Source organism: Cuculus canorus, chromosome 7, assembly GCF_017976375.1.
Source record: "Cuculus canorus isolate bCucCan1 chromosome 7, bCucCan1.pri, whole genome shotgun sequence".
In the NCBI taxonomy this organism is placed as follows: Eukaryota; Metazoa; Chordata; class Aves; order Cuculiformes; family Cuculidae; genus Cuculus; species Cuculus canorus.
This window is the reverse complement of record NC_071407.1, coordinates 12570863-12594645: the sequence shown is the minus strand read 5'-3', so window position 1 is coordinate 12594645 and position 23783 is coordinate 12570863. Positions and strand designations below refer to the sequence as shown.

The following is a 23783-nucleotide window of genomic DNA, read 5'->3' as shown; positions in this document are numbered from 1 at the left end:
CCCTATTTTACAACTGCCTTCCTGCTGCCAGCCAGTTAATGACAGCATTTTGCTAGTTACATAAAGATAACTAATTTTCATGTTAATATTCTGAAGCTGCAATGAGATGTTCTGAATAGCTTTAATTATTATGGAGGGAAATATGCCAGAATGCACTTGTATTCAGGTCCTGGTCCAGACAGCGTCTCCAGGGAAGCGCGCGCTCAAGCAAATGCTTTTCTGCCACAGCCTCGGGTAACAGAATGGAAGGCAAGAAAATTGCAGCCAACATCTGTCTACTACTTCATGTGAGAGCCAAAGTGCTTTCTGTCTTCAAATAAATACGAAAAGCAAGGCCTCATCTAATGGGAGTGCTTCGAATACAGGATCATAAAGCTGACTAAAGCTTCAGCATTTCAATTGTCCCCCAATCAATGTTGTCTTTTTCTTTTTTACTAAACTCGAAATTGCTTATTTTCTCCTCATGGTCTGTGCAGAGAGTGTGGTGACTTCTGTCTGGTTTTATTCTTAAAATCATGGCTTGTCAATAGTAGAAATATGTAAGTCTTAACTACTCTGCAACCCTCTCTGCTATGACTATTGTTCTACATCTGCTCACATTCCTTATTGTTGTACCTTAACTGTTTTGTGAACAGGTGCCATTTCATATTTCTTTAAGGGAGTCATTTCTTACATATGTCAAGGGAAAGAAAATCCAAGATCATACAGACCTTTCTCATGAGCCCTATCAATGCTAGACTTAAACCTGTACCCCTTACTTGCTTGTTAGAATACTAACTGCTGGTGTCCAGAGGTAATTAATTAAGAACAGCTTGAATTGCTAATTGCATTTTGAGTATTAAGACACTATTTCTTCTGCCTTTTTATATTAATGAAAAAAGATGATGGTGCCTGGTGAAGGGGGTGGTTCTCTTCCCTGAAATCCTTTGCAAACTCGGAACTCTGTTACTTCTAGGGAAGTTTCAGCAGGAAGAAAAAAAGCTTTATGCAAGAATAGAGGTGTAATTAGTATCCTCACAGGCCCCAGTTGAAGATGATAAAGCAAAAAAAGGAGGCAGGGTACAAAATCACAACAGAAGCAGTTCTTACGAGTGTAAAATTTTGTTAAACTGAGGTATCAAAGATATTGATGCTCACAAAATGGACCAAGTTTAGATTTCATATGAATTCATGAAAGAAGAAGATTCGACAAACAGGGATGAGGGAAATAAATACTGGTCAGAATGCCTGCTTAGTCTCCAGCAGTAGTTAATTCTATCAAAGGTTCTTTATCTTAGCTGTCTTGGAGAGATCTGGCAGGAGAAGAACCTGCCTATCAATGCAAAGGGGTGGGAGATAGCTGCAGCTATTTCAGGAGGCCAGATGATTCCAAACCTGGTTTTCTTGTGATTCTGTCAGTGGCAGCAATCACAGCTGCTGCTGGCTGTGGGAAATTTCTATCACACCACTGCAGCTCTTGGGACTGAGCCAGGTAGCACACACCTGGTCATGCTGAAACATACCTTCATCTCAGCAAAGTACAACTGTGCCATCACAGGTGTAAACATATTTAAAAAGCAAAATCAAGTCAAAGTCACAGATGTGAATTGAAGCAGATGAAATTTCATAGTTCTCTTGCAGTATTTTGCCTTCAAAATGTCTACAGTTGCAAGTTGCAGGCTAAGGATGTACAAGTACACCTCACCTGTTCTTGTATCCGTCTACAATTTCTTGCACCATTTGTTTACTGTAATGAGCAATGTGGTTTACAAAATCAAAAAGCAGAAATAAATCTCATGAGCTGAAGTATAATGGGGATAAAACTAGGTATAAATTGAACAAAATGGACAAACAGCTATCTCTCAAACTGAAGTTAACAAACTGAAAGAAAAGTTCAGGGAGAAAAGGTATACATCCAAGTTCTTTTTCTCAGACAAGACCATGGTATTATACATCTACACGGACTTTGATTACTAAAGGATAGGAAATGCTCTTAATCTCAGTCTTTCTGCTTCTGCCTGAAGAATTTCAAACTGTTCTTCCTGTTCCTTTACAAGATCCCGTAGGTGTTTCTGCTTCAAAATCTCCTGGTAGCGCTGCTTTGCAATCTCGTTAGAAACATGCTGTGTGTCTGCATAAAACAAAATCTAAGGGTTAGCCTGTACTTGTAGGTGATGTATAGTCTGTACTCAGATGGCCCTGTCCTGTGGTTATTCCAAGCTTTGTATAAAATAAGCAAGCATTTTAAAAGAGGCTCACAGTTGGGCTGAAGAGTTTACAGTTCTGAATAAAGCTGAAAAATTCAAAAAGCACTGGGAAATCTTCCTTTAGTTTCAAGTAAGTACCCACAGTTTTGAAAATCTTTTGCTACTGGAAAGATCTCTACAGTTTTACCAGTGGTGAATACCCTTTACGTTATTTCCTCTGTTCCCTTGAATAGGTGGAAAGAAGTGAAAGAATGACGGCATGTTGACTGCTGAAGGTATTAATGACTATAACATTTTGACTTAAATAGTTTCAGCAATTTAGTCAATTAACTTTGGTTACAAGGGCAACGATCTCTAGGTATGCTCTTAAGTAAACAATGTTAAATTGTGGTAGAAAAAGCACTACTAATAGTGCACATACAGTAATAAATAGGTGCTCCTTGCCCCTTAGCTGATGCTAATGGAGGTCAGGACCATCTGGCCTTGGCAATATCTTCTGAATATTCTTTGCTTGTAACTTATAGTGTATTACTGTGACTCACCGGCTGCCTTAAAGATGTGCCTCCTCTCTGACACAGAGACAAGCATTTCTCTCAGCTCCAGGCTGAGCTTGTGGTTTGCTTGCTCTTTTAAACTGATACACTTCTCCAACTCTTTAATTCTTTTCCGATGTTTCTTCACATTTTTCTTGTGCAGCTGTCCGTTCCCAAATGAATAAAGAAAACATATGAGATTATACAAAAGACATACTTATGATGGAAACCGATGATCTTAAGGACTGCCTTGTCCCTGAATAAACTTTCATGTATTTTGATGTAACTAGCAGCACATTTTGGCTTTACTTTGTATGATGTCTTTCACACACATTTCAGTATGCTTTATGAAGTTCTGATTAAGGAACAGACAAGGAACAAAGAGGTCAGGGAGAGAGATAGTAAACATAAAACTTGAAAGGCAAAGGGAGCAAAGGAAGTCAATGGAATGCGTGAGTTGAGAACACTCTCTTGGCTGCTAAGAGCTGCTGAAGAAAGGATTGTTGTGCTGAAGCTGTCAGATGGGCGCTAAGGGGATAAGACAAATACTGAGGCTTTAGGAGGATGAGGAGGCTGATGCCAGCTAGAGCAACCTGGAGAAAATCCAGTGGAATCACGTAAAATCAAGGATAATCGTCGTTTGAATATTGAAATAGATGAAAGAGCCAGCAAATCAGATTGTGTCTGTTATTTTGAAAACAGGGGCAGTGATACTATGAACAGGCTGGCACTCCTGGAGAGAAACAGTAAGGAGTGAAGATTTGGAAGAATGATTCATTAGAAATGGAAGAGTGACTTTTATAGGCAATGCAGTGCAAAAAGTGTTAAGCAGATCTGAATTCAGATGTTCAGGAAGGAAAGCATTTAACTCCAGTAACAAAGCAAGTAGATTTCTCTCCATAGGCTTGATCTATGCAGTCGTCAATGAATGCTGACTACTTCCAAAGACTCTAGAGAACTGCTGCTGTAGACAGCTCAGCACAAGCTGAAGAAACTATTGAAAGCCTATTGTTAATGAATAAATACCTGGACAGACTGCAAAAGTGGACCTGTGCGAACTTCATGAGGCTCAACAAGGCCAAATGGAAGGTCCTACACCTGGGGCAGGGCAATCCCTGTTTTCAGTACACGATGGGAAATGATGTGATTAAGAGAGGCCCTGCAGACAAGGACTTGGGGGTGTTGGTCAATGAGAAGCCTGACCTGAGCCGACAACGTGTGCTCACAGCCCAGAAGGCCAACCGTATCCTGGGCAGCATCAAAAGAAGTGTGGCCAGCAGGTCAAGGGAAGTGATTCTGCCCCTCTATTCCTCTCTTGTGAGACCTCCTCTGGAGTACTGTGTCCCATTCTGGAATTCTCAACATAAGAAGGATATGGAACTGTTGGAATGGGTCTAGAGGAGGCCACAGAGATGATCAGAGCGCTGGAGCACCTCCCATACAAAGACAGGCTGAGAGAGTTGGCCTTGTTCAGCCTGAAGAAGAGAAGGCTCTGAGGAGATCTTATAGCGACCTTCCAGTACCTGATGGGGCTACAAGAAATCTGGGGAGGGACTTGTGCTGATAGGATGAGGGGCAATGTGTATAAACTGGAGAGGGGCAGATTTAGACTAGACATAAGAAGAATTTCTTCACCATGAGAGTGGTGAGGCACTGGAACAGGTTGCCCAGGGAAGCTGTGACTGCCCCATCCCTGGAGGCATTCAAGGCCAGGCTGGACAGGGCCTTGAGCAGCCTAATGTAGTGGGAGGTGTCCCTGCCCAACAGGGAGTTGGACCTGGATGATCTTTAAGGTCCTTTCCAACCCAAACCATTCTATGATTCTATGATTCTATGATATATATGATATATATTCACCTGTATGTGCTGTTCTGGCTATGCTCCAGCAGTCCTTGAGTTAGCTGAAGACTTATTATGCTTGTATCAGTTGCAGTTATTTCTTACAAACACCTCTTCCTAATGAAGGAGAGGACTTGCATTTAAACTAAGAATGCATCTCTTAGATGTGGTGGTTCTCTTAGGATTTACCTTATCCAGGATGCCAAGACTCTGCTCCATCACTGAAATCTGGTGGGTGATGTGGGTGTCGTAGTTCTGCACACTTAGGAACTGAAGAATTAAAAGCAGAAAGAAACCATCTCATTAAGCCTGTCTGTTCTTAACTATTTCACACTTTTGTAAAGACAATCATACAATGCAAAACTCAAAAAACTAGAATTCTGCACATTGGAAAGGCTTACTAATGATCATAAATGGAAATGGTAAAGATATTCTTGGATGCCATGTGACTATTAGACTGTATAGCTGTTAAAAAGAATGTTATCTATTATGTGTTAATGGAAACTGAGACCAAGCAAATTTGTTGTGGCTTTATCAAAAAGCCCCAGCTACACTTTTGCTTATAAGGTAGTCTAAGCTAACACAGCTGGAGGCCAAGGTGCTATACAGTCTGTCTTTAGATCAGAGAGGAAAGTGATTGTTTTCTGTTGAGTGGTTTCCCCGTAGTTCTTACTTCTTTTATTGCTCTTGTATCTGCATAGTAATTCAGGTTGCACAGAAGTTATTTAGATGCTTTTCTTCAGCACACTGCTACTCAAATATCCAATTATCAAATGACAAAGGATAAAACAGCCTGTGTGACCCATAATGGGCAGTAAACAGGTTTTTGTAGATGTAGATCTATCCTTTCAGGGTACTGTCCCACTGAAGTGACAGGTAAAATTTTGTGAACTGCTCTGGTCAGAAGAGGAGAAACAGGAAAGACCCAGCACACCTTCAGCACCAAACTGCTTTCACTCACTGCTTCACTAATAGTCCTCATTCCAAGTGGTCTCAGGTCTTTGTCCCACTCTGCCCCCCTTTATATAAGGCATCTTTCTTTCTTTTCCTGTTGTTGGGGTCTCTATTGCCTTGTCTTTCCTGCTAACCCTACATTTTAACTCAAAGTGTGAAGTAAAGTCAAGCCCCTCAGAGCATTCAAATTCTGATTAAACTGGTATGTGCCTTTGCTGCAGGCAAGTCTAACTCTCCAAAGGGCAACAGTTCTGTTCATCAGTTTAAATGAAGTTTAAAAGCTAACACATAACAGTAACACTGGTGACTAATTTGCTACAAGAACTTTTCAGTGTATTGTCACATCACCTCTTTGGAAAGCTGTTTTGTGGGTGTCAGTTACAGACGTCCCTTGGCTCTGATTCAGGAGTGAACAAGCAGCTTGGAGAGCAGCAAAATGAAGCCTGACTAAAACAGGTGTTTGGGATTTTATTTTAATCTTTTGATTAAATTACAATATCCTTACCTACTCTCCAACATTCTTCATTTTCTCTGTGCTTTATAGCTCTCTCCACTGCAATATCCATAGCCTACCCTCCAACACCCCCTAGTCCAAACTTTTATGCCCCTCACATCATTGCACCAAAACCATCAGCTTTCCTCACAGTCCTCTATATCCTGCATACTGCAATACGCCCAGGCTTCCCCTACAAGCTCTCTATTTCCTCCTCTCTTCTCCCAGTGATATCCTTGGCTCTCTCCCAAAACTTTTTCCTACATTTTTTTTGGCCTCCAGCTGGGCTTGTTCAAAGCTATGTGGGTGCTGACTTACTGCCCAGATGCTCCCTTTTGCCTGCCAGGCAAGTCAAACAATTCCTGATCATTCTGCCAACAAATGGCAGCGAGTGGGGCTCAGTGAGGCTCTTGTAGGAACTCTCAGTCTTTGCTTACTGGGCAACTGTTACGTTATATCTGTGAGGTATTAGATGGAGACACCTCAGACCTTTCACTTTAAAGGAAGTGATAGTGTTTTATTTATAGGATCTGTGCCTTGAGGCTGCAAAATTCTCATTCCTTATTCTCAGTGCCAATTTTGTAACAGTGAGAGTTAGGGCTAATTTTGCCTTTGTTTACACCCGAACATTCCAAACAACTTCATAACTGATCAATCTCAAGAGTAAAACTTTACTTTGAAAGCTGAATTGTTGACTTATTGGGCATTAGGTTTCTCCACAGTAGTAAGAGACTTATAGGTATAGCCAGCAAAATTTTCTGTGGTCAAAATATAGAGAAAGTAACTCACCAGCTGGCAGTCTTTTGAAATAGGTAGTGTTGCTATATCCCGAGCCTTCTGTTCCAGATCTTCTATCTGCATTCTCATTTTCTTGTGCTCCCATTCCAGATGAAATATCCCTTTAGAGAAGTCTTTACATTCCAGCATGCTAGCAATTTTTTTTCCTCCTTGAGCCTGAAAAAATAGATTAATCTTCATTAACATATTTTACAGATTATGGAATAATTATTTGCAACAAGTTGGACAAGCTTCCTAAGTTATAATTTTAGTAAGAAAAATATGCTATACTGTAGTCTCTTTCCAGACTTTGCTCCAGATGTTTATCTTTTGTGGAATTTTGTTCCCTTTTATGCTCTGTGCCACAGCCTTTGATCAGAGGAGATGAAGAAAATTACAGCTAACCTCTCTCCCCACCTTTCTGTCTTTTCTAAGAATGTGAAGGCATTTTAACTCTACAGAAGACAAATCAGTTCTGTATAACGTATTCTGCAATCATTACTGAAGGCTTTGTGCAGTAGCAGTAACAAGCAGTTTTTGTACAGCTAGAATGCCTAAGAAAAGAACCTTTAATAAGAGTATGAAGAACTGTTTTATGTAGGATCACCAACTTCACCTTACATAAAATAGTGTATTATTTTTTTAAATCTTAGTGTAACTACTGTTCAAATGCTTCTTAACTATACCTTTGCCTTGAGGGAATTTTCAGACTGGATTAGCATTTTCTATTTACAGCATGTGTTTAAGTGATGGTGTGTCTAAAAACTGTTGCCATTTTATAGGTCTGAATTGTATTGATCAAACATCAAGAAAGCAATCTATATTGCAATCTGTACATCATGATAAGAGACATTACTGAATCCTTAATAGCTTCTAGATTACAATTGAGCCTCCTGGCGTGTAGTAATGAATTGAAACTAGATGTCAACCTGGAGAAAAAGCAGAGCCCCTGAAGGACAATACATTAGTTTAAAAAGCTTAGATTTCCTTCAGATAATGTAAATTACCATGATAGAGCAATTCAATTCTTCAACAACACTCCTATTAATGAGAATGGCATCACTGTACTCTGGGATCCCAGTACTTTCCAATTCCACCTGTCCTTGCTTTAGCAAAAACTGGATGGTTAAATTCCATTGAAATTTCATCTTCTCCTCCTGCACCCTAAAATGGCAGAAAACAAGAAGTTAATAATTTCAACAGGTTTACATAAATCCTCCTATGATTCTCAGAATGTTTTTATTTATTACTGGTAAATGGTATTTTCATGTAGGGGTTACTCTTTGACAGCCTGTCTTCTACTTGTGCCCAAAGTGACTACAGAATTTGCCACTTATTTCCATACATGAAGTTTTCAATCACTAGATTCAGTTTGACATACTTTAGCTCATGTTCTGAGAGGTGTCCTTCCTGAACAGAAGTTTTAACAACAACTGAAAAGGATATGGCAAAGACTCCAGCTAGCACCCTTTTTCTTTTCACTATACAGTGATCTTAGGAATACATGAGGGACACTTCACTGCGCTAGCTAGCACAGATATGGCCTTGAAGGCTTTGGGGGATTCACTATATAATGGAGCCTTTAGGGCAGTGGGTTTGCCGTGAAGACCATGCTGCTGTCTTTACTGATGTTGTTATTTAAGATGGTAGATTAAGACTGCTTTGGCCAGCTCACCTGTGCTGCAATCACACCTCATTTCAGAAATATCGTAGGTCTCTAGGATGGATCCTAGAGAAAAGTGTTGGAGAACACTGCTGCATAATATTGTATGTACCTTTCAGTTCTGTGTTGGTGGAGTATTAGAGCTGAATATAGGAAAAGGAAAAAAATTACCATCTAAGTTCTTGGTAAATGCCTTCTAGTTCTGACTTAATCTTCTCATTGTCATCCATTCTTCTCTGGAGAAAGGCCTGCATCTCTGCCAGCGTTAGGGCTTTCTGTTTCACCTAAGCAAGCAATATTGTGACATTCTGAACTTTTTCAACTTTGTCAGTATGGCAGGGAAAGCCTCTTCAAGAACAGAGAAGACTGATTCTTAAGACAAACATATGTATAAATATGCAGCCTGGTATTTTGAGAATCTCAGCTGAGCACATGGACAAAGAGGTTACAATCATAGAATCATAGAATGGTTACACTGGAAGGGACCATGAAGATTGTCTAGTCCAGCCCCTCTGCAGTGAACATATACATCTTCAAGTCAATCAGGTTGCTCAGAGTCCCATCCAACTTGACCTTGAATGTTTCCAGAGATGGGGCATCTTTATACACTGCTCAGAAAAGAATTTATTCATTTATGCATATTTTATTCACATGAAAGGAAATCGTATTTCCTTTTCTTTTGGTCAAAGCTCATGAATCTCTGTCTCTGGAAAATTCAGATTTATACCTTCATGCTTTTAAGCTGAACAAACAGTTTGCTAGAACTTTCCACCAACACCTTCGGTTAGGAATTGCTCTTGACATTCTAAAACAATATAGGAATGCATTGCTGCAAATGTAGACTGCTAAAAGGAGAGAACAACTCCAACAGATGATGAAAATCCAACACCTTAATTTTTTTTTTTTTTTTTTTTTTGGTAATGAAACCATACCAGGGTCACAATAATTCCGATAAAATCCATTCACATTAATGTGCTAATTTTTCCTGTGAAAGAGAACTAGAGCCCATTTCCCTTTATAGCATTTCTATTATTCTGAACTGAATGTGTCCAGAAGCAACCTTCAAATTCAAACGCAGCTTGTGTGTGTGCTGCATTGTTGTTTCGCCATTACCTTGACGTTATAGATACTGAAACTGATAGAAGTTTCAGACCCCAAAATATCAAGAAGTATACTGGAAAAATAAAGAATTTTACATACCAGCTCCTCAGTTTCCACTTTATTTCGTCTAGCTAGACAAAAACGTTCCCATATAGATGGGTCTAAGCCATTAGGCATGTGCTCCAGACTATCCAGTTGATCCATGGATTTCCCTAAAAGTGTACGTGCACCTTGGTAATCTTCAGCTGAGCCTGAACAATTGCCATACGGGTTAGCAGTGTCAAAGACCACTTCTGTCCTTGGGGCCCTAGTGCACATAGAGAATACATAAAGTGTTTACTTTTTATTATCTCTTGCACAAAATAAGTGCAAAAACAACTACAAACATTTCATTCTCTCAAGTCTCTAGCAAAGAGCAAATACGTAGGACTGCATCTTACACAAAAGAAGAATATATATTTTTGAAACCTGATGGTTATTAATGTTGCATTTAAAATAGATTGTGTGGGGTGAATGAGGAAATGTAAGTACTCAAAAAAGCAACCATTAGTATGATAGGAAATCAACCATTGTTCAATAGCCAATAAAAAGCAGGCAGCCCACTGATCATCAAAATAATTTTGACCATTGAAATAAATAGCATTCTCATTCTTGACTCCCAAGAAATACCAATATTTAAACAGATGGAATCGGGGATCTTACTCTGGTCGTTGTTTGTAAAGTTGGGCAAGTTCATTAAGGAGATGAGCAGGTAGGTCAGCAAACTCCTTTGTAAAACCGCATTCCAGTTTCTAGGAGGGAAACAGAAAGCTTTCTTGTTACCAAAATGTTATTTTTAAAAAAGCATCAACCTGCTCATACCTTAGAAATACAGAACCTGGTGCTCTTCCAAGCACTCTCAAGCATCACAGGAATCTGGGATACTTCATTAATTCTTCTATGCATATACTCTCCTTTACTGCTGAATTTCCATGATCAGCAAGTTGAGCAGAACTCATCCCATGCTTACAGCGAAGTACATTCTTCTCATTATCCAGACACAGCATTAACTTTTTAAATTGTGAACCTCTTTGTGTTTGTCAAGAGTCTCACCTTCTCTTCAACTATTGCACTTTCATAGGTGTCTATGTAAGCCTCAATTTTATTTTTTGTAGTCTGGAGTATTTTCATAGTCTTGACCTATAGCAAAACCAAAAAATTTCAGGAATGAAACTCAGCCAGCAGAAGCACTGAACAGCCATTCCTTTACACTGATGAAGCTGACACTTGTGAGCTATTTTCACTAACAAGATAATACCTTCTTCTGCAGGTTACTTGTAGATACTACTAATAGGTGAGCAGGTGTGAAATTGAATTAGTCTGCTGCTTAAGACAGTAAGAAATTGTGGAAGAAATATCTTATACAAATGCTTACAGGTCTTCTTATTAAACTCTGAATGTAAAGACCTATGCTGATACTTGTTTTCACTTGCACAAAGATTTCCTTTTCCTTTCACATCATCACAGGTAAAACCAGTCAAAAAAATCACAAATGCTGTTCAGTGGAGAATTTTCATTGTAGAACGCAGCTTCCCTTTTGTCATAACTTAGTTCTGCTAAGTGTCAGGATACTACGCTCATCTGTTTTATTGAGGCTGTTAAATGTCTATGCTCTGCTGGGAAGATCACTCTCCTGTATTTCACAGTTTGCATGGACCAAAAGATCTACCTATGGGAATAGTTAGATTTTTTTTTAAAATATATTTTGAAAAATGCAAGTTTGTATAACTTAGCCTTAGATAATTTTAAATCTAGTTCAGCCTGTTCAGTGGTAGGGGCTAGATGCCTATATTGGAACCACTCCTGGTAGCTCACGTACAAATGGTAGCTTGCAGCTCCAAACACAGAGGTCGGAACAGGCCAAGCAGGAGATCTGACATGGAGAGGCATTAGTGTGTTATCTGTGGGCTCAGGAACGGCTCCACAAAGACAAAGTGGGCATATGAGGCAATACTGGTCCAAGAACAAGAACCAACCTGGAGACTGCCACCACTTAGACTGCCTGAGTCAAATAAGTATTGGCAGGACACAGGAACTAGAACTGTCACTCAGAATTATTACTGTAGGCAGTAAGCACTTGTATTCAAATCCAAATCTACTACTTATGCTCTCCAGTCCTCTGTTGACTGATATACGGTTTGGCAGGCATGGGTTAGCTCTTCAGGAGACTAAATTGGTCAATAAGACTATAAACACTTTGTACTCTAGGGTATGTATGTTTTGCTTGCATAATCAGATACTCAAAGGCCAACTCTGTCTACGCCTTGAACTGGCAAACACCACTCAGCATGGCCCTGGCCTACACGAGACGCCTCAGTGAAAAATGTGATGGCATTACATATTCTTTTGTACATCTTCCTGTCATAAAAGCATCATAATTGGTGCTTCCAGCTTGACACTGGGTACTAAAAAATACTATACATAACAACCATTAGCAGCATGCCCTTCTGAATGTATGGATTTTTACCAAAGAACTCCAGGCGAAACCAAATGAGTATATCTATTAAAAAACGTATGTATTTATAATGTATGTCACCTGTACAAGTTGAAAAATAAATCAGTGACCCCGTAAATTGTGAGAAAATAATCTACCGTAAAATTTTTATTTGGAAAGAGCAGTCTTCACAAGAAACCATTTTGTAAATATTACACTTTTCCTAAGAACAATATTCCAAATGACTACTTACTTTTTCTTTTTCCTTTTTTGCAAGAAAATTATGAAGTCCAGCTTTTCTAGAGTCCAGCTCTTCATCCAACAGTAAAGCATAAACAAGATTGACTATTTTGAGTTCTTCCTGTGAAATGATTGTATTAAAAAATGTTAACTTTCCTGCTGCACAGTGGCAGAGAAGAAAAATTAATGTTTTCTGCAATACCTGGTAGATGACCATCTCTGATTTCACTTTTCTTTCAGAGAGTTTGCACACAATCTCATCAAAATTTTGTGTTGTTTCCTGGATGGAAGCTTCAAGTTTCTTCAGTTCATCTTCCAGTGCCTGGGGAAGGGAAGGACAAGAGCAGCAATATTACATCTAGAAGAATAAAGAAGCTCAGATTTTGGAGAATGCAAATATGGAATTGTATCCTTCAGCCAAAAGGTCTCAGAAATTACTTGTTTGGAAGGAGAGTGCTGCCAGGCTACCAATTTATGTTGTCCAAACACCACTTTGAAGGATAAATAAAGTTGTATAATTTGTGTATGGCATCAGCAACTCTGGGAATGGAACTTGAAAAAAAAAATTTAGGAATACAGGTACATTTGTGAAGGAAAGTTACTGTTTGTCAGCTATCACAGGTTTTGGCATGTATTAATTGGTATAAGTAGAGATTGTCTTATTTTACAGTCTAAACTAGGACATATTTTATATGCCACATGATCTTTGTTCTTCATTTGTTCTTGGTTTATTCTGTGTATTGTCGTTCATTTTTAGAAGTAGCTCCTGAGACAGAGCAGAGGCTTTGGTAATGAGCATGTGAACAAAACCACTCCTTTTCTCATTCTAATTTACCCTTCTATATTCCTCTTTTTCTTCGTTCAGCTCCTTGACTTTTATCTCATATTCTCTAAATATTCTCTTTTCTTCTTCATTCCAAACATGCTCTGGCTTGGACAGAAAAGGAGGTGGAGGAATATCCTGGAAGCATTAAAGACAAATATGTTTCAAAAGCAATACTAAGTCTCCATCTGCACACTAACAAACTCTAGGATATCTCAGGATGAATGAAAGGTATTCCTTAGTGGTAAGCAAGGTCTTATTATGGTCTGTCACTTGCACAGTAGTTTTGGTGATACACAATGTGCTATTCTCTCTCAATTGCTTATAGGAATTCACTGCTGGATCTTGTAAAATACAAGTATTTTGTACCCAAATACACTGCTGTCAGTACTAGATATCTCACGTTTTCTGTTTCAGAACCCCAAATCTAACTCCATGCTAATGTATACTTGTAAGTGGAGTCCTAATTTTCCAAAACAGATCAATTCCAGGGAAAGTGCTTGGGCCTGCTGTATCCTTTTTCAGTTCCTTTCTCTAAATCTGTACTATCTATATTGGCTGAGTTAAAATGAAATACTGTATTTTTCTGAAAGATTACAGCCATGGGAAACAGACCCTTCATCCACCAGTTATTATAATGGTAATACTCGATTATGTTCCTGCAGTATTCCACTGTGACAGGGACAGGTGTTATGGGTAAATCATTTGCAGGCACTAGAACACAGTGCTCTCTTTTGAGTCCAGAGTATGGTCTCTTATGGAGTCTATGTAGGTATAATGCAATTCTACAAGTCTCTGACTTTCTTCTACACCTAGGTTTGAAATATTTGCTAGTTGAATTACACAATTCCTCTAAAATCCCACAAGCTATGTGAATGATATGGCATAAACATAGCTCACCATCTTCAAGATGTCTTCCTTTTTGACTTCTAGCACTCCACCCATCATGTCATTAAGAGCACGCAGTCTTTCATTGTCCTGCAAACAACCACAAAAATTATTTTTGGTTACAAAAGGATGCGTAGTAATTGGAAGTTTTGAGAGGGATAGTAGAGTAGTTCACCTCTAGATTGTCTGTACAATTAATTACACTGTGTCCCCCTAGTAAATTAATGTTCCTTGGTGATGACTGTGAAATATACTGAAAGTCTCAGAGTTTTTTCTGGTGGACAGATGTTCACATACCAAATAACTTACTAAAACTGCCATTCTGGCATTTTAGGAAAGAATACACAGGCACAGACTACTCCTGTGCAGTTGGCAGGCTAGGATGAAGGAAGCTGTAGTGTCACTGTCTTATTGAGTAGCTCTTTTGGGGACAGAACCATCTTAGGTTCTGCATAGATGCATTTTAAAGCTAGAAAAAAGCCTTACAATATCCTAGCCTTATCCCTGAAGAACAGAGGTCACTCAGTTTAATAAACATACATAAAACAGAAAGCTCTCTATTGAGCAGCAGTGTGCATTTAGAAATTTATATAGTCCCAAATTACCTGATATAGTATTTTTAATTGCCATTTTTTCAAAATATTGAGCCTAACACCAAATCTTTTCTCACTGGCTGGTCAATGTAGTTATGATTATAAACATAAAAATAAACAAAAAAAATGAAGGAAAAGGCAAACACCATCATTACCTACCATTTAATATTTATTCTCCCATATTACATTACTGGAATGTTTCAGTGCAGCATTAACTAAGGAAGCCTAACCAGAGACAAAGGCTTACACAGTAAAAAGGAAACTACTTTAAGTACCTTCTCAGCAAGGCGTCTTTCCATTTCAAGCTTAGCCAGCATTTCTGCTTTCTCTCTCTCTTCTTGAGTCAAGTATTTTTCAACTTTAATCTGAAGGAAGAAAATGAGTGTCATACCGGGGTTCTTCTCTCCAAATGTGATCACATGCAGTCTAAGAACATTTGGAAAGATGGTGCAACACTAATTCTTGATGCTTTTGTATCTCTGCTCTATGATAATACTCCTCAAGAGGAAACTGTTCTTTTGAACATCCCCAAAATCTATATTTAAAAATGCTAAAATAGAAACTAGCTGTATTTCATGCATACCTTTTCTAACAGTGGAATAACACAAACTGGTGAGAGAGCAGAGAGAATTGGGGAAGACTGACCAAAGGAGCAGATGAGATTGGTGGAATATATTGTTTAAGAAGCACAGTGTTGCTTTATAAATTATCAATTCAATTTATAATTACAGTACTAAGTACGGTTTAGTGCTCACACACTTAGTCTGAAACTACTTTAGATTCAAAATGGTGCTCAGAGAAAACAGAAAAACCCTTATCTGTGTAAGTAATCCCTGCAAGCCTGGTTTGAATCTTACAGTTGGTAACAGGTGGAATATCTACCTAATTAATGGGCAATTAAAGTCAGCAATGAATTAAGATTGTATATATTTATTCATTTTGTATTGACTTAATAGAAGCTTTCTCTCTAAAGAGGGAAGGGAAGCAAAAGAGACAAAAAGATGGTTTTAAGTACACAAATATCTGGTTTTGACTTTTCAATGTCTGGCAATGACAAGAATTAAATAACTATATTTGGGGGATTGAAAGAGAAAGATTCATTTTTCAGACACCTCTGAATCCTGGACTGTGAGCGCTCGTTCTGGTATCTCATCATCTGTAAGAGCCGGCTCCCACACTTCCAACTGCAGATCAAGTTGTTCCAAGATTTCTCGGATTCTCAGGTTTCTTTCTTTCACTCGTGCTATCTCCTGCTCCTTTTGTCGTGCAACTATATCAAATTCCTTATTAAAAGCAGTTTTCACTTTGTAAATGATGTCCTGAAATACCAGAAAGGGAAACAGCTATACAGCACAGGTCACATCCATCCATGATTATGGGACCACTCCTCAAGTCATCAAAATCATAAATGTGTGTGTTTGTATGTGTGACAGGTAGATAAACTGGTAAAGCCCTCTCGTGAAAATCATAAATGCAGAGTTCAAGCTTTGCTAAGTGGAGGTGGGCAAATTATTGTTCGTGGGGGGTTTTCCCCTTAGAAATTTTTATTCCTTTTCTTCTACATATTTGCCATTTGACAAAGATTCTGAAAGAAGCATGCTGCAAACACTGGATAGAAAATTCTATTTGCTATTTTTTGCATTCTTTGGCTGAAAGAAGGGGCTTCAAAGAAAAAAACACATGACCTATAAATCTAGAGACTATAAATCACAGGCGAAGGGGCATACTGTTAAGGGACATACACACTAGGGACATATTTTCCTGATTTTTAAGTGATTCAACCTGCAGTTTCAGTAATGCTTTTATGTGAGTTTCTGACTGGCATATGTAAGAAAAATGTGCCCATTAAATAAACAAACAAACATTGGAAACTATATTTTTAAAACAACTGAAACCTTACAATGATTTTAAAAATCATATATTCTCAGTGCTTAAATTCTTCCTTTAGCCTACAGAATTGATCTCGACAAAGCAGAACAGAATACTGAGAGAAAACTATGTCTCTCTCCTACCGTATCAATTTACTAAAATGAAACATAGAAAGGATTTCAGTTCTATCATCAGATTTTACGCATCTTTAAAGCCATACAGTAGAAGGGTCTTGTTACATCCAAACTTATATCTAAAACTGCTCCTTGTGTTTCTTCCCCATCTACTTTAAACACTGGCGTACCTACTAGATTTTATGTATTACAATGCATAACCATTGAGCTCTGCTACCATTTATAGCCTTAAAGAGCTCTGATGAGGCAATGCTTTACTGTTGTTTAACCACTTCTGCCCTTGCAGATCATCTTCATAAGAAGCCTATTATGTAGCATGTATACTACTTAATAAACTAGTAAGAGTAGGGAGAGTCTGATAGTAATGAATATTAAATAATGGAAACACTGAAGACTCTGAATGAAGGGCTGATAAGACTGTAAAGAAATGAAATGGTGAGAGGATCCAGCTGATTTTTCATTCAGCAGCAAATAGTATGGAAAGACGTCGTGTTTTCACAGGCATGCAGAGATGTGCAAGTCAGCTATACAAACACCAGAGGGCAAATACAGATACTCTCAAATTGTGTAACCAGTTTCATAAAAATGTTTTTCTTCTACACCTGAGCTGGCAAATCCACATGGTACTTCGCTACACTATGTGCATTTATCAGTAACTCAGAGGCCTGCACAACATTTCATTGTACAGAGTCAGTACACCCAAAATCTGACAGTCTGTGACTGCTGTGAGAACTGAACCATACAGCAGTGCCACTGCAGTAATACAAACTTAAGAAGGCATCACCTTTAATAATACTATCTGATTGACTTTCTGCTCCCTGGTGTGCAAGTCCAGTTGGTGGTACAGGATAGATGTATCTCCACCATACTGAGAGCTCAGACTTCCAATCAGGCAGGAAGATGCACTATTATCAGCCATTACTTCTTCTGTCTTTTCTTGTTCCTCCTTAGGTAATACAGTCTCAGACTCAGTTTTAAGATTTTTCTTCTGAACCTGAATATCACAAACATGATCACTGTGTTAATTTTGTATACAACCCAGTGGCACACGTATGAAAAAATTCTAGAGATCATATTCTGCAATTAAGCCCAGTGATCAAAATAAACAAATTGAAATGAACATATATGGAATATTGGGTCCATTTGTAGGTTCCCCAGTACAAGAAAGACGTGGGCATACTGGAGCAAGCCCAGTGATAGGCCACAAATAAAATTAAGGGTTTGAAGCATCTAATATGTTAAGACAAGCTGAGTTTGCTGGTGTTGTTTAGCGTCAAGAAGGGGAAGGCTTCAGGGGATCTTAATAACACATATAAAAACCTGGGGAGTAAGGACAACAGAACCAGACTCTTCTCAGTGCTGCTCAGTGACAGATTAAGAGGAAATGGCTATACGTCAAAATACAGGACATCCAACTTAAACATAATGAACCACCTTTCCTGTGAAGGTTGTCAAACACGGGAGAAGGTAGTCTATAGAGGTTATGGAATCTTCCGTCCTTGGAGATATTCCAAACCTGACTCGACATGGTGCTGAGTAAATTGTTCTTGGTGGGTTGGAGAAGATGACTTCCAAATGGCTTATCCAACCCCCTCTCTTCTGTGATTCTTCAATACTAACGCACTTGTTCTAAGTAAACCCACAACATTTCATCTTTATGAATCTCTTCAAATTTTGCAGGGATTATTTCTACAGTAAAAATGGACCCTAGAAATGCATCTATGTAAAAAAAAAGGGGCTAAGACACCAACTCAGACTGTTCTGATCTGAAATGCCTTTATGTAGTACTTTAAAGGGATTGTACCTTATGATCAGCTGTCTCAAGCTTCTTTATCTGGAGAACTTTCTCCAAAATTTCCAGTTCTTCTTCAGTACGTTCCTTCATTGGATAATTTTTCACTTCAGAAGTTATATGGAAGCACTGTTCAATTTTTAAAAAAAACCCAAAAACAAAAACCCAAAGTAAAAAGTTCTTCAGAACACATCTATCAATTAATTTGCCCAACACCTGAATGCTAAACAGTTATAGAGACTTCTTGAAATCAGAAATAATATTGATGATCAATTAATATAGACAATAGAACAAAAATATAGAGGTCAGAAAAAAAACACTTGCCTTTTTCGTAGTGAAAATGGTTGGTTTAAAATTTGCTGCTTTTTTTTTTTTTTTTTTTTTTTCAAAATAATCTCTGGCTGTGGCCTTTTTAGCCACAGAATACAAGCAGGACAAGATTTTTGGTAAAATTACTTGGTCTTTAACCACTCTTGAGATAATCTAGTATCACCAGTTGGACTAATCTCCCTCTGTTTAAAATAGGCAAAATCAGGGTCAAATTTTGCCTTTACATTCTGACAAGTCATACTGACCTGACACAGAAATATAACATTTACCTTCTCCTTTTAGCAACACTGCATTAAGATATTCTCTAATATCAAGGAACTAAGGAGTTACTTATTTGCTTATTAGCACTCTTATCCACTTCAAAAGGTAAAATCAGCCAGGCTCCCTCAAAAAGAACAGAATGAAAGATTTGCATGAGTCCTGGAAAGAAGTATTGTTTTCCCCATCCCATAAGCAAATAAGAAGTATGTTATACTTCTATTTATTTTGTTTCTGTACCTTAAGGAATCAATAAACTACTGCAGTAAGTGAGTTAGAAAGTGAAGGTTACCTTAACAGCACGTCCTTTTACAGACATTGGATCCCAGCACTCATGTTTGATGACATCCTTCAAATAGCGGTTGGCTAAATTCTCCATTTCAATCTCCTTCCTCGCCTTTCAAGATACAGAAAAGAAAATAACAACATGTGCAAACCAACAAGATATGGGCAATTTGTATCAAGTTATTGAAACAAACCTGGCAGATTAAATGGATAACCAATATTTCATAATCTTAGACTACTGCAGCTATCTTCTCCAAAAATGATATTGCACACTACTGCTACTGAAAGGTGTCATTTTCTATGTGAAGAAAAGCATTCCAGAGCTTAAGCAATGCTGTGCCCAAGGTCACAGTGTCAAATTTATAGTTTCTGGCGTAGATCATATTCCAACTGGCAATGTCTGCATCAGCAGACTCACCTACTTCAAAAAGTGACTTAAAATACTTTTAAGCTTTCCTGCTCCTCAACAGGGAACAACTTTGAGATCACCCTCTGTTCTTCAATCACTACTTCTCCTTTTCACTGGTAGGTTTAAAATGTCTTCCTCCCATTCTATCATACCCTGGCCACTTCTTGTTCAGCCTTTGCTTGTGCTCTTTCCTGTTCTTCTACATCCAGGTTGAACTCCTGCTGCTCCAGTTTCTCAATGTCTGGCACCAGTTCATTTTCATGCATCATTTTCTGAATCTGTTTTTTTTAAAAAAAATAAGTATAAGGAATAAAAAGTAATTTGAATGTGAGTAGAGGAAACACTGGTTTTAACACTATAGAACTCTGTACCAGAAAAAATTATTTTAATTGCCTCCACTTTTAACTGCTTCCTGGTAATTGGTAGAATGTACTGCCTGTATCTAATGACAGAGACTACTATGTGAATATATTTCATTTTTCCCTTAAAGCTCATTTGGATGTTATATGTGGAGTTGTGTATACTTTCTAAGAACCTGTAGCACAGAATTATTCATTCTCTAGTTCTGAGAACTTTAATAAGTCATTATCTATCTATTGCAGTTCGATAAAGGGAAGTGCAAAATCCTGCACCTGCAGAGGAACAACCCCATGCAGCGGGATATGCTGGGAGCTAAGCAACTGGAAAACAAACTGGAGAAGGAAGAGGAGAGGATGGCAGTTTCTATAACTGAAGGTTGTTAGACCAGCAGAAACTAGCCTGCTGAGGGCATAGATTGCTCAAGGTATAAGAGTGGTACAAATTTTTTATTTGGAGCAACGGAACCTCAGAACCAGACAGTTGCTCCTGACAGGTTCAGCACACTGTCCCTGAAGAAGCACATCTCTTTATTACCTGTCTGTTCAGAGTTTATGACAAAAATGTAACTGAGCGCTGGAGCCAATAGTTGTAAAGGGAGTGTACTTGTAAACAAAACTGTAAGCTGAGCCATTACCCTTGTAAGAAACTCACAGTTTTACGCAGCTTTTTAATCCCCATTTGCAGCTCTTTCTTCTGGTTAGCAAACCTCTCAGTCTCTTCTCTAATGACCTGACATACAACAGATATATTTTTGAAAATAAAAAATAAACCAGAAGAGGAAATGACTGAAATAATCTAAAGGAACGTTATCTGTACAGAAAACAAAACTCAAAAGGGATTAATAGCTGAAATAGACATAAGCTTAATTCAATAGGCTGATTCTTAGAACTGCTAAAGAGAAAAAAGATTGTACACCCAGTTCGCACTGTAAACTGGTTGTACAGCAATAGAGATTAAAAGAAAAAAATATTAAAGAGGAAAATAATTACAAGTGAAATGATTACAGACACATTGAACTGGGCAAAGCCTCCTGCCAGAATTTTTATGTGTTTTATACTCCTTGTGACAACGAACAATCTAAGTGCTTGATATTCCTTAGAATTCTTATTGTCACAAGTAGTTTTTAATGGTTTTAAACTAAAAAAGTGTAGCTTTAGATTAGATATAAGGAAGAAACTTTGCCCAGAGAGGTGGTCAATGTCTCATCCCTTGCAACATTCAAGGCCAGGTTGGACAACCTGATGTGGTTGAAGATGTCCTTCATTGTTGCAGGGAGGTTGTACTAGGAGGCCTTTAAGGATCCCTTCCAACTGCAATCATTCTATTATTCTATGATTCTACGATATCCAATGGGATATTTAAAGCACAAGTAAACTAACATCTGTTACTCATTCTGGAAGCAGTGAAATTTTATTTGCCCCTAAAGCCTTGCTGATTCACCTCTTAGGGAAAATTCTGGAATTAGTCTGCACCCTTGAAACTTGCTTTCTAGAATAAGTTCACAACTTTAAGTAAGATGATGGCTATTGATTGAAAGGAAGGGGTGTATCATTCTGACACTGGATGGACTTCATCATCTAAAAGTCGGATCTAAGTCTCTTAGGACATTAATGACCAGCTTGAAACAACCTGGGACCACATTACTGTCCTTTGGTCTTTTCTTCTCATAACCCATGCCTATTTGATACCAACAGTCATCTGGTATTGTGTGTATGCACACAAGGGTTTGTCAAAAAATCCCAATAGAGACACCAAAGCATGAGTACCAGCAGCAGAGCAGAAACAGTAATACATGTCTGGGAGAGGGATGGAGAAGACACCACTGTCAATGGCAGCATGTCTTAGATTGACTTGGGCCACTTTTGAAACTGCATCATAATTTGGAAAGTCACTCCTGAGATCACCCAGAAAGCAATGATATTTTGTCATATCATTGAACCCCAAAAGCTGGAGAATATACACAGCTCTACCACCCATAATTCATATTTCTTGGGAAAAAAATGATCTACACTAACATTAACATAGCAATTTCCAGACTCACAAGTATTAAGTCCCTTCTCTGCACAAAGTTAAATCATTGATGCACTTTTACTCTTAAAAAACTTTGGTTGCACAACATACTAACCTCAGCCTTAACCTGAAATAAACCTCAGGGGTGTTGTAATTAGTGTCATATTGTTGACTATTGATTTATCAGTGCTGCAGAATTTTTTACTCTGGTCCTTGGGAAGAAGCACCTGCTTGGTTTCTGGTAATAATCTTCTGTGTAACTTCTTGACATTTAGAAGAAAACACATTTATAAGTTTCTCAAGGAAGCCAATTTCTCTGGCAATTTTTTTTCCTTTACTTTTTGTGTAGAAGTGGCCTTTTGGCCTTTAGAGCTCCTATTGTGCTCAGTACCTGCTCTGATGTGTTTATAACCTTGACCCTAACTTTTCTAAAGGTCTAGATCGCAATGCCTTAAAGAGATTCTGCCCAAATGTCAGAAAACCTTTAGAAAGTAGATTACTTTACAGCATGTAATTGAAATCGCTACTAACTCTTGAAAACTCTGGTTTTGATGAATACTTGTTCTATCAAAGTACCTTCTTTATTTTCTGGTCTATCCATGTCATTTCATTGGTATTGGCTGAATACAAACTAGTGACGTTTCCATCTTCCTCTGTCACCTCTACATTGGAAGATTTAAGTGGTGCATCCTGAAATTAAGGATATAAACATCCATCTCAGGTACTTAGAGAGAATGAGAGAGAGACTGAAATAAAATGAAAACTGGACTCACATTAAAAGCACCACCACGACATTACAGAGAATGTTACAACATTTTTATTCCCTAACCAGGCCCCAGATTTGATCCAGCAAACCCTCGCTGTTATGCTTGCTTTTGACTCAAATGGGCCGACGTTACTAACTTCTGTAATTACTGCTTTGCTTGACTTCAAGAGAAAAATATACAACTATTACCACACAATATATAGCAGTAATATCGCACTGGAAATGATAAATAATTTCACATGAGGAGAAAGTGACTTTCACAGACTTTTCTGTGGCTGAAGAAAACAAGTGAAACTGAAATTGTGAATGTCATCTTCCCATAACTATTCCATTCCCTTGTTCATACTATTCTACAAATTAATAATTAAGCATATTCAGCCTAATTTGGGGGGTATTCTACTACTTCTGCAAAAGGATCAAAGCTTGTTTTGAGGATAGTTTTTATCATGTGCAATTTTAGGATAATGATCAAGCCTTCCCCTCCCCCACCGTAAAAATAAAGAAAAGCACCTTAAATTTCTCTTCTGGAAGTGATTCTGCTGTGGATTCTGGGTCAAAATGCCATTCTGCCATAGACTGTAAAACAGCATCTTCATTTGAAGTTGACTTGTTCAGTATAGGAAGAAGAGATAGCCAGTGAAAATCATCTTCCTCAGCTTCAGTATTCTTCATCTTCCTAGTGAACAGAAAAGAAATTGACCTATTTTTTACATATTATGGAAAGGACAAAGTATTAAATAGTCTATATAACAAAATTACTAAGTAGTTTAAAAATGCCTATTCGGTATTTTTACATATGATTCAATATTTTTTGAGTTCTAGAACTCTTAATTAAGTGAAGTTTCTTCAGAGTTAGAAATTCTGAAAGATTCATTACTTATAGTGGAAATATTGCTCTGCCAGACTCACCTTTAATCTATGCATGTACCCGAACATTTGTTATACCAGAGAAAAGCTGTAGTTTCAAGTGTCCCTCACTCCTAATTTTTGCTAAGAGCTCTCTATGG

General features: G+C 38.1%; 1 protein-coding gene across 1 annotated transcript in view; it reads right to left on the bottom strand.

Annotated features, from left to right (window-relative positions):
• Nucleotides 1–15: 15 nt before the first annotated feature.
• CFAP43 (cilia and flagella associated protein 43) overlaps nt 16–23783 on the bottom strand; it is a 49396-nt gene continuing 25628 nt past the window's right edge. Inside the window, exons 18-39 of the mRNA XM_054071548.1 lie at nt 23287–23452; nt 22587–22700; nt 20652–20729; nt 19793–19918; nt 19239–19343; nt 18371–18487; nt 17351–17560; nt 15676–15882; nt 14839–14928; nt 13983–14060; nt 13095–13220; nt 12462–12581; nt 12273–12380; nt 10639–10725; nt 10249–10337; nt 9646–9853; nt 8617–8729; nt 7790–7946; nt 6795–6959; nt 4748–4828; nt 2729–2882; nt 16–2110 (exon numbers count right to left, since the gene is read on the bottom strand). Of these exons, the coding sequence (XP_053927523.1) occupies nt 1953–2110; nt 2729–2882; nt 4748–4828; nt 6795–6959; nt 7790–7946; nt 8617–8729; nt 9646–9853; nt 10249–10337; nt 10639–10725; nt 12273–12380; nt 12462–12581; nt 13095–13220; nt 13983–14060; nt 14839–14928; nt 15676–15882; nt 17351–17560; nt 18371–18487; nt 19239–19343; nt 19793–19918; nt 20652–20729; nt 22587–22700; nt 23287–23452 (2857 nt within the window). The 3' untranslated portion in view covers nt 16–1952. The remainder of the gene's footprint in view (nt 2111–2728; nt 2883–4747; nt 4829–6794; nt 6960–7789; nt 7947–8616; nt 8730–9645; nt 9854–10248; nt 10338–10638; nt 10726–12272; nt 12381–12461; nt 12582–13094; nt 13221–13982; nt 14061–14838; nt 14929–15675; nt 15883–17350; nt 17561–18370; nt 18488–19238; nt 19344–19792; nt 19919–20651; nt 20730–22586; nt 22701–23286; nt 23453–23783) is intronic.